At 40.9% G+C, this 12,897-nt stretch overlaps 1 protein-coding gene across 3 annotated transcripts in view; it reads right to left on the bottom strand.

The window, feature by feature from the left end:
• The window catches only part of RB195_023016 (uncharacterized protein), a gene marked incomplete at both ends in the record, with an annotated part of 42,062 nt that overhangs the window by 3,938 nt on the left and 25,227 nt on the right, over positions 1-12,897 (bottom strand). For 2 of the 3 annotated variants that reach the window (XM_064210309.1, XM_064210310.1), the window contains 4 exons: positions 2,578-2,735; positions 3,619-3,718; positions 3,860-4,042; positions 7,168-7,256. In XM_064210309.1, coding sequence (XP_064066191.1) covers positions 2,578-2,735; positions 3,619-3,718; positions 3,860-4,042; positions 7,168-7,256 — 530 coding nt within the window. Of the gene's footprint in view, positions 1-2,577; positions 2,736-3,618; positions 3,719-3,859; positions 4,043-7,146; positions 7,257-12,897 lie in introns of those variants that run through there. The other variant, XM_064210306.1, reaches the window with a different exon arrangement.

Here is a 12,897-nt window from a genome sequence, read left to right as displayed (position 1 = left end):
GCGGTAGGCAACGGAGGGTTTGACCCGGACGCGACTGCCAGGATCCGGAAGATCTGTCACTTGGCGGAGCAACGAAATTGTGATCTAGCCTTTCAGGAAGCTTCATTTGAGAGCGTCGTCGGGGTACCACCCCTGTTCCGACTCCCTCTGCGGTTGCGCTACCATCCCTCATGTCCCCCTTCCCAATATGGTCCGTAGGACCCTGGTCATTATGTGATTGTATATTGGTAGACGATTCTTTTTTAATACATCAATTCTTCAAAATGGTTATTTTGAACACAACAACAACTGCAACTATTTCGAGCAATACAGATGGCAATACTGCTATAAAAAAATGCAAACCCAACTTAAAATTCACATGCAAAAAAGTGGAGAATCAAAAATATACAAAGGAGTTTTGAAATAAAAAAAAGTTTTGGGTGCTGAGCGCCAGCCCTTATACACTGGTAAGCAGTGATAAAACTACAGTAAGAATAGCCCGTGACGGTGTTACCATCGCAATGCCGATTGGGGTCATCCGTAATTACGAAATTGGATATTTACAGCACCCACGGTAATACATAGCAAAAGTGCGGATCCGCGTTTTTTCCGTTTTTTTTTTCTTCGTACTTGAATCACTTTGCTCTCTACCATAACGAGTACACATCAGTTGATTCGTGATGACAAGATCTATCTATCTAGCTTACTTCGAACCTGAAAAACTTTCACAGAAGCACTTAGTTTTTAAACTACCAACGACTAGAAAATAGGGGACAAGCTCTGAGATAATTGCATGTTGTGGATAAGTAGCATTTGAAGCAGACAGAATGTAAGAAAAGCAAAGCTATAGTAAAGTGCGCAGAAGTTGTCATGAACATTTTGATACACCATTTATATGTGTACTAGCCTGAACGTCCGGCTAAAGCCGGACTTCAGGCTTTTTTTTTTTTGCTGTTCGCTTCGCTCGCCTTCATCGATCAATGAAAAATAACAGCAGCGACATTTTTGTAAAGTTAGAATTGCTTTTTTCTATCAACTCAATTTTTTTTACCCGAAAAGTTAAGCATGGATGAAAGATTTTCCCTAAACTATATTTGATGAATATATTTCTCTCAAACCATCACAATTTCCTCAGAACATGTACATAATTGAAGCAGAAAATTTACTGCCGAACAAATTATCTATTGAATGGCATCAAATTCAATGGACTTAAAGAAATTCAAAGCTCCTCCGAACATTGGTCATCCATAACGCAAGAATTTGTCGCGGCCTCGGTGGGGTCCGGTAGGCTTCTCACGCTGCTGTTACTCGTTTTCATTGATTAAGTGGGAAACTGACACAATTATGTTTGAAAACGAATAAGGAGTAACGACAGATCCAGGGAACAGTCAACCATCACCTTGACCTTGACTCCCGTTGTTCTTCGAAATGGTCAAGCGGGCGACAGTAATCCTTCCATTAGTCCTGATTTAGAGTCGCCCAATGTTTTCTCCTTTCGCGTGGTTCAACGAAGAGCACCGAATTTTTCTCTCAAGGGTCAATGAGGTCAAGTCGTTCTTCACGTTTATTTCCCGACTCAGAAAACGTAGCTAGTGCATTCGGATATGTTCATTCCGTTGAGTGTGAATGGGACATCGGAGACCCGTCCGTTATGCGTGGACTTCGTCTTTTGCAGATTCAACTGAACACCGATGCATCCATATGTTTCGTAACTGCTAACTGGTGTAACTGCCGAATATCAACCATCACTCTCATATCGTTCCATTCCAGCTTTCGCACTGCGTTCTCGAGGGTGGCCGTTAATATTTTTGGTGAGATTGTATCACCCTGTTGGACTCCTCTCTTCACGTCAATGATGACATTCTTGTAGAACAGTGAAATTCTGGTCGTGAAGTTACTGTACAACTCTCGAAGTGGTAGTTATGTATTGACTAGGGACACCCTGGTTGTCCAAAGCCTCCACGACAGATGATGAGATCGCATGATATCATCGATGTCGAACAGAAAGGATCCTGCCACTGCCCTTTCTCTTCTTCCAGTTACCACATGAAACCTTGTTGTACCGGCTGGTGTTCGAACTGCAACACTTGTTCGTTGATTCATGTCATCAAACAAGCGAACCAACTTTTCTGGTTGTCCATCGGCGCGGAGAAGACGTACTCGATGAGGAGAGTCGAAAGTGGCTTCAAAACGCCAATTGGATTGGCTTCGAGTTCTTTCGCCAGATTTCCATCACTCTCCTCACAATAAACACCTAATCAACTGTATTCGATCGGCCAGAACGAAAAACAGCTTGCTCGTCGCGCTTTGTTTCTTCGCTATGCTTAATAAGTCAATACCAAGATAGCCCGCTCAAAATCCTTGTACATAACACGCAACAAAGAAGTTCCTCGATAGCTCCTAGGGTCCGTGATGGACACTTCTTGCAGAGGGGAACTATGATAACGAGTCTACACGAGTCAGGTATCCTTTCGTCTATCCATATTAAACGGATAATCTTTGTCATCTCACGAATCCCAGACGGAGGAAGATATTTCAGCATTTCTGCGCTAATCTTTTTCTTTGCGATTTTCCTTTTCTCATCTTTTGGACACAGACCAGAAACTCCGACTTGGTCGGTGGTTCCTCGTTAACCGCATATGTCGATCTATGAACGTGCTCGAGTTCAGGAGCTGATGGCGCTTGCCGGTTCAGCGAAGTCCCTCCAATTTTAGGGGTTGCTTCACCGACAGCCACTCCATCGGCATTGTTGAGGACTGAAGAATATATTTTCATCATGTCGCTATACCGCTTCGGTAAAACAGGCTTTCCGCTGGTTCTTGTCCTCTCAAGCCTTCTCAAACTCCTTGGCTCTTGACGTCCACTCGTTTCCGCGTCTTTTTGCACCTTGCACCCTACTTTTTTCCCAGACGCTTTTTCGGACAAATCAAAATGTCTATCAAAATCGGGCAAAAGGCAAGAAATCGTCAGTGCTGCGGGCGACGGGTGGGTGCGGGTGCATAAAGAACTATACGTGGATATTGTTTCCGCAGATGCAAAGACAAACTTCTTCCGCAGTATTAATACCGGAAGCGTTTTGTTTGCAGCGTCCTGGATGTACTTTGTGAAGGAACTTTTTTCTGGCCCGTACTCCAACATGAATAGACATACGGTGGCGGGATTTCGTTTTTTATTCTTCGTCCTTAAGACCTGTCATGTTGACTCGCGATTAAAGGGGAATTCCTCGGTTTCTCTTGTGGAGCCGTATCTTGAAGAAGATAATACCCTGAGAAGAACTGGACGATGGTCAGAGTATAATGCAATTTCCCGAACAGCTCTAAATTTTTGGATATCTGACGGAAGGATGTTCCTAATCAGAACGTAGTCGAGCTAAAGTTTATAGTTCTCACCTCCCGCTTACGCTGCTCTTCAGGCGTCGATAAGGTTGACCCTAGCCACGTAAGTTACTGGCGTCGATGATTACTCTTCAACGTGGAAGATGAGGCCCGTCTGTTCACATAAGTCAACCAGACGGAGACCGTGTGCTCCGCTGGATAAAACCATTTGAAAAGCACATCAGATTGTTGTTCAAGCCCTATCTTCGCATTTGCGTCGACTCCAACAATGACCACCTGCTGGCTAGATATTTTAGACACCAACATTCATCGAGTTCATCATAGGATGCGTTTTTATTGTTGTCCTCAGCGGTTTCCTTAGGTGCGTCGGCAGTTACGATCCAGAGTTTGAGTCCTACGCGATCCTGCGGTAGACGACGTTGAGCCAAATTGCTCCACCGAGCTGTTATAATCGTTCCTCACAGCTATCACACAGCCACCTAATCTTCTTTCATCAATATCACCACAATACATAGTATAGTCTCCGATACTGATGAGGAGCCTACCTCTGGTGCGTGTTTGCTGCAGTAAACGGCACGGAGATATCGTAAAAGCCTGGACAGGGCGGTTTGTTGGAGGTCACTCGATAGCGTTCGGCAGTTCAGCATGATAAAACAAACGGTTGTTGCCAAAGATTCAATGCTCTCCTCAGGTAGTTGACCTTTCAGGTTATAGCCTTTGGCGAAGTGCTAAACGAAAGCATCACTTTGCAATGTATGAGAATCTTTCACCTTATAACAGTGCGGGTTATATAGCTCGTACGTTCCCAATGCGTGCACTTTAATGCCAGACTGCGTTTACCAAAAGCAAGGTCATCAAGATCCGGTAGCAGTCAGACTTGTATACTCGGCCAAATAAGATATATATGCCTATACGCTCATATAGCTGCAACAATTTTAAGGATTAAAAAAAAGGAACTGAATGCGGTGGCGAGTACGCTTACAGGAACAACAGCACTGGAAAATGTGATAGGATGGAGTAGGAGAAACATACCCACGCAGAGCTGTGCAGAGTAACCTCCATAAACAACTTTCAATAAACCTCAGCATGATAATGATTCAAAATGTGACGTTGTTATAATCCTTTATTTCTGGATAAGGTTACAAGGAGTTTACCTTTTCTGAGCCTGAAAACGTGTAACCGAAGGTGTTGCATGTGACCAAAGATCACATACAATACCTTTAGTTATGTGATCAAAGATCAACAAAGAAAATCCTAACTTTACTGCTGGGTCTCATAGTCATAAGTAGGAGCGTAAGTCTTAGCTTAGGGTCGGATCAATTTCCTGCCACAGCTAGATATCTGTGGTGAGATCACTAGCACAACCAAACTGCAACTTTAAATAGGGAACAAGTTCTCCCGTAATATGCAGATATTCTTCTTTGCGATTCATCTCTCAGCTCTTGGTATATATACAATACGCTTTCAGAGTCTGTAGAGCGGCAACACCGGGTTCACGCGACTTCCTTTTCCCGTCAAAGTGTTCTTTAACCCAAACCCATAATAGTCTAAATGTTTCTTCTATGCATTTGTCAACAAACTGCATACAGGAAACCAGACAAACCACACATGAACTCATGCAATCACCTACTTTGTTATCTGAACATATTTTCCTTATTTTTTTTCCAGTGCAAACGAAGGTGGCAGTGCTTTCTAACAGATAATATAATGAACATACAACTCTTAACTTGGAACGAGAACGTGTTGGATGAACAGAAAGATAATGAATTCTTATCAGGAAGCTGAAAACTGAAGCTGAGACAGTTTGCCTCACTATGATGTACAGAGACATGAGTTGCACAATCCACGGTGATGCAGTTTTGATTCCATGGGAAGAAAGCTGTTTAGAAGGCTGCGTGGCAACCTTTGGCTTACTATTACGCCACAATGGAATTTTTTCTGTAGAAATCGATGTGGTGCACCCGGAAGATGACAAGTGGAAAGTATCAGGATCTTGCACCGCCATCGAAAGTGGCTACAGAAAATCGTCTTCGCTTCTTTGTTCAAATATTAAAAGGCCCAGCAGATCGCCTTTTTCAAACAGCTCTTTGGAGTTTGTCGGGTTCTGGAAAAAGGCCACCTGGCCTAAATCTAAAGATTTTGAGTGAGGTTGTCAAAGGGAACTTGAAGACTTTTTGTGGATAGGTAGTTCAGACAAAAAGTAAGACTTTGGTTTTGATTCTGTGCAAGCTCTCGCAGGAGATCGAGAAACCTGAGTAGAGCTGTGTTCAAGAACAACACACTTCGGCGAACATGAGGGCAATTCCGTCAGGCGATAGTATCGGCCCGCCGACTGTTGAAGCCATGTGTATCTTACGTTGCTTACACAGGATTTAGGAAACGGGCTTATTGCTGGTGACGTTGGATCTTGCAGTTATTAACTTCATAGTTAACACAACATCAACTTTGAAATGTGATGGGCAAATTGAGAATTGGAAGTACTGAAAGTTGAAATCAAAGGATGTAGAAGAGTTTTATCGGAAGTAATCCAAGCCGTTATGACTATTGTTATATCATGCTTAATGCTTTGCAAAGTCTGAATAAGAACAATAACAAAGGAGAAACGAATTAAATAGTAAACGATGACGGAAAAACAGAGAATTCGCGCAGATGGGAAATTTGTTCGTACAACCTAAATGAGTTAAAAGCAGCATACCACGAATTTGATTTGCCACATCTGCGACCACAAAGGTAAGCGCTGCGTCATCCTGCGGGTGGGAGAGATGGTGCTAGCAGCCCGCTGATTGTCCGTTCACTCGTAGACGCAGCGCCTATACCTGACCCTACAGATGTGGCACGATATTAGGTGTTTTGTACGGAAATTCGGTGCGACAAGGTTGTTTTCCAGAACGTTCTTCTGAATAATTATGGGGAAGCGGGCGCGACTGCACTTATACTATGTAAACTACACTCCTAACCCTATCTATTCGTTGAGAGAACCAACACCCTCAATTCCTTGGTATGCTACCTCTAATTGAAATGATTAATCAGTAAAACAGGGTAAAGGATCACACTTCTACCCTTTTCGATAATGTCGCTAAAAACAACTTTCGACATGCTAGATTTTCGTTTCGTTAAATTTCGTTGATTTATATACTGCGCATGGTCGGCTTGTTATCGATCTGAAGATGGCAGGTGAAACTTTTCATTTCCTGTAGTAGGACGCGGATGTTCGGATGCCATCTGAAAAAGTCACGAAATACATAATAAAAGTGGCATCTTTCTGAAAACTAATGTAGTTTCTGCAATGCACCAAACAGTAACAACCACGTAAAATGGTGGAAATTATGCATGTTCTCCTGACAGCAAATGCATAATAATTAGGATTTGCACTTTCATTTCTCATTGTAACCGCAACAGTAAAATACAACAATAAAATAGAACAGAATGGAATGAACAACTTGCACATAATAGTTTTCAAATAAGAGGACGATACGAAGTAACATTTTTAACCGTTTTGGGTCACACGACGAAAGATCACTTAAAATACCGAAAATTTCTGTTTTTACGCGACACTCCTTCAGGACAAAATGAGTCACAGTGTTTGTGCACCTAGATTTTTTTTTCCTAAGCGATCGCATTGCACATTACCGGACGAAACATCAAAGCGATCGGACATTGGATGCAAAAAAATCTTTCCATGAGTTCTGAAGAACTAACCCATTAGGTATTGAACGAAAACTAAAGAAATCGAAGGAAAATAGTGTGAAAACTAGAGAGGATGAAGAAGAAAGAGAAATATTGTGGTGGGATTACAGATCCATGATTTTGAAAAGGATAACCTACTCTTTTGTCAATAGCTTGAAGGAAATACACTCAACTCAACTGAGTAAATAGTTGAAATGCCATAGTTTGCAAAGTAACGGTGCCAGCCCGTTTCACCGTGGTGGAATGCGATTTTTGCTGAAATTGGATTATCTGTATGAGCGTGTGTTAGTGTTTGCATTATAGGTGATCCTTTATTCTGCGCAAACTGCGATGTGCTACTGACAAATGGGTCAGCACTCAGGTTAGCTTCTCAGTTGAAGACGGCAGGACCGCAACATTTTTCACCTAGGTTCATGCAATTTAGATATTTTGGTCAAAGATATAACGTTGAGGAAGAACAATATAATCATTTACAAAAAGCTTGCCCCTTTCCGATCGGGCAAGATATCAAACGTTATGCTGCCAGCACAACACTTGTGAAATCTGAGAAATATAGATATGAGCAAAGATGACTTATTGACTCACATCCTTCTCACTTTTCCCCTCGCAGTGCCGGACCAAGGATTAAACGGAAAATACACAATAGGAATTGCAAATTTGATGGAATCATGAAAACATTTTGGTTGAATGTTTACTCTGGTATATAAGCAGGAGAAAACCGAAATCGAAAAAAAAGAAAGATTTTTGATGCCCTGCTATGGGATCTCTCTAATTTCTAGTCGAAAAATGAGCATAAAAGAAAAAATAATCTGCTCCCAAAGCAGTCAACGTATAAGCTAAGCCCTTCAGCCAGCTGCTGGAAAAGGATTGTGAGCATGCGCATCTACGAGTTAGAAAGGAGTATCAAATTTAGTTTTTAAAAACCCGTTACTCCTCGTAAGCACTTCCCATCGTTTTCATACTCCAAACCATGAATATATGCATTAATGAAATCTTTATGTAAAGTTTTCGCAGTCCATTCAAACATATTGGGTAATGTCTTAGGTTCAAAGCTGATGCTTTGGAAAATGCAGACATAAATATTGGCGTAAAACAACTTTTTAGCACAAAAAATACGTCTCAAATAAAGATAAATAAATAAATGTAGTAGAGAGATATAATTTTACTTCTACTTTTTAGAGATATAATTTTCATTTTGCTCATTTTACCACTTTCGTATCATTGAAAATGGAAGTTTGCGCTTATTGACTACGTATTTTGCACAGCTCATGAGCTGAGACCAGCCGGAGGAGTTGCTGATAGCTTCGTACAGAGGGCCAGGGAATCGAATATAGGATGCGAAATTTTGAAGGCATTCAAATGGACAATGACTCTGTAGAAAAGGTCAATGTACGATATCCATCTTGAAGTAGATAAAATCCCTGCATTTCTGAATTAAAAAGACTATTTTGTGACAGTACTTTTGTTATTGAGATTTTTCTGTAGAGATATTAACTTTAAACTTCTTCATTTCGCAGCCGATTTGTAACTAAAAATGTTACATTGAGATTCCAAATGTGCAGTTCATAATAGGTTTTAGCATAAATGAGACATGAGATAGTTGCAATAAATACTAAGTTATCGAAAACTAAAATTGGTCCTCATCTGCATCAGGATTATATGTATAATGAATGTGCAGGTTCACAATCACTCACTAGTTGACTAGTAAAGGATGGTTTAATCTATGATAATTTATAAATAATTACTAATTGAGCAATTTTTTTTATCTGGGATCTTTTTTTTTTGTTCTAACTTGGATGCGGAGAGATTTCTTACCATAGTATAGGTTAGGAAGAAAATTTTTCGAAATTCGTGAAGAGATGAAAGTGAACTTGGCAAACGGATCATTTGTATCATTATAGAAATGCAATGGTAGAAATGTTCTCAGAGGAAACATAAAATGTGTCCTTGAAGTCAGTCGCTACGTGTTTAATCTTTGGACCGGTATTGCATGAGGCGATAAAGAGTGGAAAAGTTTGTAATATTTAATAAAGTTTGTAATATTTATCGGCATGTAGAGGTAACAATTTAAGCAATTTATTGGAAAAAAGGCATTTTTTCCCAGAACGATCATTCGAACGCTATTATAATAAGTTCAATACTGTAATGACTGCTTAGGAATTGAGGATCTAATAATTTCATGCAGTATTCCAAACGAATTCACAGAAATTGTTTTGAGAAATCTAGGAATCGTTCGTTTGAATTTTACTCGGAAGTAACAAATTTTGTATCTATGAGAAACATCTTTAGAAATTCAGCTAAAATTTCTGTTTATATAAAAGTCTCCAGTCTAATGATAATAATTTGCATGTTTTTGGACACCTCTGCTGTAGACATTGAAGGAGTCTATGTGAGCGAAAGACGTTATACTCTATACTTTCGTCTATACGTTACACTCTATGCCTACTTACTATACATTGTAATAATTTTTTCCAACATCAATAAACTCTATTGTTGAAAGCGTGGAGTAAGTCCTAATAACAAGACAAGTGGAAGTTATTTGTAAATTTTTGGGAATAATACAAAAAACCACAGATCTTTTGTCTGCAAAGCTCTACAATATTACAAGAAATATTCTAACGAATTGTTGAAATAACTATCCGGTTTCAACATGTAATTCTTCAAGTAGAGATGATTTTTAGGCGTCATGTAAATAACAGTATACAACATACCAATTCAATATCATATAGTCCTGAAGTTTTCGGCTTGAAACGCTCATTCCTTAATCCGCGAAATAGTTCTTCCACTTAGGGTATTTCATTATGTGTGACCGGTTGATGTCAATGTTAATAATAATAACAATGATAATGAGAGACGTGAGAGGACAGGAACCCACGTAAAGCCTATGTTTTACAGCAGTATAGCGGCATGATAGAAAGATGTTCTCCACTCCTCAACAATGCCAATGGAGTGGCTGTCGGTGAAGCAACCCCTAAAATTGGAGGGGTCACTTCAAGACCTTGCTAAACCGACAAGCGCCGTCAGCTCCTGAACCCACAGTTCATAGGCCGACATATGCGGTTAACGAGGAACCACTGATCGAGTCGGAGTTTCTGGTCTGTATTTGAAAGATGAAAAATGGGAAATCTGGTGGAAAAGATGGGATTAAAGCAGAAATACCGGAATATCTTCCTCCGTTTGGGATTCGTGAGATGACAAAGATCATCTGTTTAACATGGATAGACAAAAGGATACCTGATACCTGAATCTATCATAATTCCTTTCCACAAAAGTTATCCGCATGGGCCCCGGGAATTTTCGAAGAATCTCCTTGCTACGTGTTATGTACAAGGTTCTAGAACGGATTATCCTGCACCGACTTATCAAACATCACGGAGAAACAAAACACCAAAACACCAGCCGGGTATACAACACCATTCGAGGTGGTAGCTGGAGTAAGACAAGGAGCAGTGGCAGGACCCTTCCTGTTCAAATTCGCCATCAACGACATCATGCGAAAAACAATCGATCAGTGTCCTGCCGATATCATCCGAGCACCATCAGGACGCCCTTTTACCGATCTCGAACACGCTGACAATGTTGTTATATTCGCGGAACGCAGTACGAAACTTCAACATATTGTCAACGTCGTATCGAAGCTGGCTGCAGCCTATGGACCACGTCTACGCCCTCATAAATGCAAACAGATGTGAGTCTCTTCGAGACCTCGAATGGGAACCAGGGTAGACGGAGAACCGATCGAACTCGTCGATGAGTTTTGTAACCTTCGTCTGTTGCTGAAAAATGGCAGCTATGAGAAAGATATTCAACAACGATGAGCTAAGGCCATTTCTGCAGCTGTCTAAGCAGCTTCGGAAGCTGCTTAGGCGGCTGCTTCTTCACTCTTGGCTATGCAACAATTAAGATCTTTACGCGGAGATCTTTACGATCTTTAAGATCTTTACGCGGAGATCTTTACGATCTTTAAGATCTTTACGTGGTGTACTGGCAGATGACGTGTGGAAGATATCAACATCTTGCACCGCCATCGAAAGTGCTTACAGAAAATTGTCTTTGCTTCTTTGGTCATATAATAAGGAGACCAGCAGATCGCCCTGTTCAATGAATTCTGAGAAATTTCCCGGGTTCAAGCTGGAAGAGGCCTTCTGGTCGGAGAAGGAAGTTCTGAACTGAGGTGGTGAAAGAGGTCCTGAAGTCACCCGGGGTAGATGCCAGTTTAGGCGAGTCGTTAGGTTTCGCAGACTATGGGGAATGGATTGGTTCTGTGCAAGCTCTCGCAGAAGAACGAGAAGGTTGGGCAGAACTGTGTTCAATAACGGCACACCTCGGCGAAGATGCGATAGTCGCGTCAGGCGATGACATCAGCCCGATAATTAAGTCAAGTAAGTCAAGTACAGAGTCATTGTCGATCTGAATGCCTTCAGAATTTCGCGTCCTAAATTCGCTTTCCTGGCCCTCTGTACGAAGCTATCAGCAACACCTCCGGCTGACCTCGGCTCATGAGCTGGGCAAAATACGTAGTCAATAAGCGCAAACTTCCATTTTCAATGATACGAAAGTAGTAAAATGAGCAAAATGAAAATTAATTCTCTAAAAAGTAGAAGTAAAATTATGTCTCTCTACTACATTTATTTATTTATTTTTATTTGAGACGTATTTTTTGTGCTAAAAAGTTGTTTTACGCCAATATTTATGTCTGCACTTTCCAAAGCATCAACTTTGAACCTAAGACATTACCCAGTCTGTTTGAAGGGAAGCCACTAGAATTACATGAAGAGGAAGGCCCGAAGTCTGCAGATATAAAATGCAGATGCAGACATAAAATCAGGTCCAGGGGAAGGATAAGGAGGGGGGGGGGAGGCTGTACCAGGTTTCATGTTCTTGATCGCGTTTCTGGAGAGGGAGTTCGTTGTAGAGCTTAACCAGTGAAGATGATCAGGATTGACAAAGAAGCTGACAAACGAAAAAGGTTTGAGTGGAATTTTCAAGATGATTTCCATCCCACGAACAGAGGAGGTGCGGATCCCGTCTTCGCTCAGCAATGCTATTAGCAGAATATTATAATAGCAGGGTCCCTGCGCCTTCTTCTAACTTCTTCTTTCTATTACTTGCAGGAACTTCTTCTGCCTGTGCCTATGTTTCAGAATATCCTCTTGGAAAGTTTTTCTGCAGCTAGTGTGTGCTACTAACCGCTCAATGTGCAAAGCATTTGAATTAGGCCTCAAAGTCCTTCTTTTTTCCACCAATTCTTGGCCTTCGAAAATCAATCCAATCCCAGTTTATCGTTTTTTTGGAGGCACGTTCAACGTAGGCTTGCAGTCCTCTGAGCAGCATGTCGTAGTCCACCTTTGCGTCCACCCCCGTACTTGACCACTCTTTGTACCAAGTCACCTTGGTACAAAGAGTGGCCAAGTACGCAATCGTTCTTTTCTCTTTCCTTCTTCGCTCTTATTATTACTACTACTATTACTTATTACGATATTCTTTACATCGTGTCGCTGAGACGTATTTTTGATACTGTGATCGGAACCACTGCAAAAACATGGTACTACCGAGACGTTACGTACTTATATGCTTGGGAACTCCACTCCTAAAACGATCAGTTTGTCAACATTCTCAATTTCATGGTTAGCTGGCTTTATTTACGAATACAAAAGAACCAAAACGGCAACTCCATCCCTTTAAAACAAGGGAAATTCCATGGACGTTTGAGTCGCAATAATAGAAATACAATAGAAATAAGAAGTTGACTGAAGACGAACCTAGTAAGGAATGTATTTCTTACTTGATAGTAGATTTTAAATCTGATTTGATTTGGTTTGATAACTTTTTGTTGCTAATCGCTTCGCTTTTCGCTTTTTTTTTCTAAATAAAAGCATTGTTAAAAGATTTTGCA

This window comes from Necator americanus, chromosome X, assembly GCF_031761385.1.
Source record: "Necator americanus strain Aroian chromosome X, whole genome shotgun sequence".
Classification (NCBI taxonomy): Eukaryota; Metazoa; Nematoda; class Chromadorea; order Rhabditida; family Ancylostomatidae; genus Necator; species Necator americanus.
This window is presented reverse-complemented; position numbering and strand designations above follow the sequence as displayed.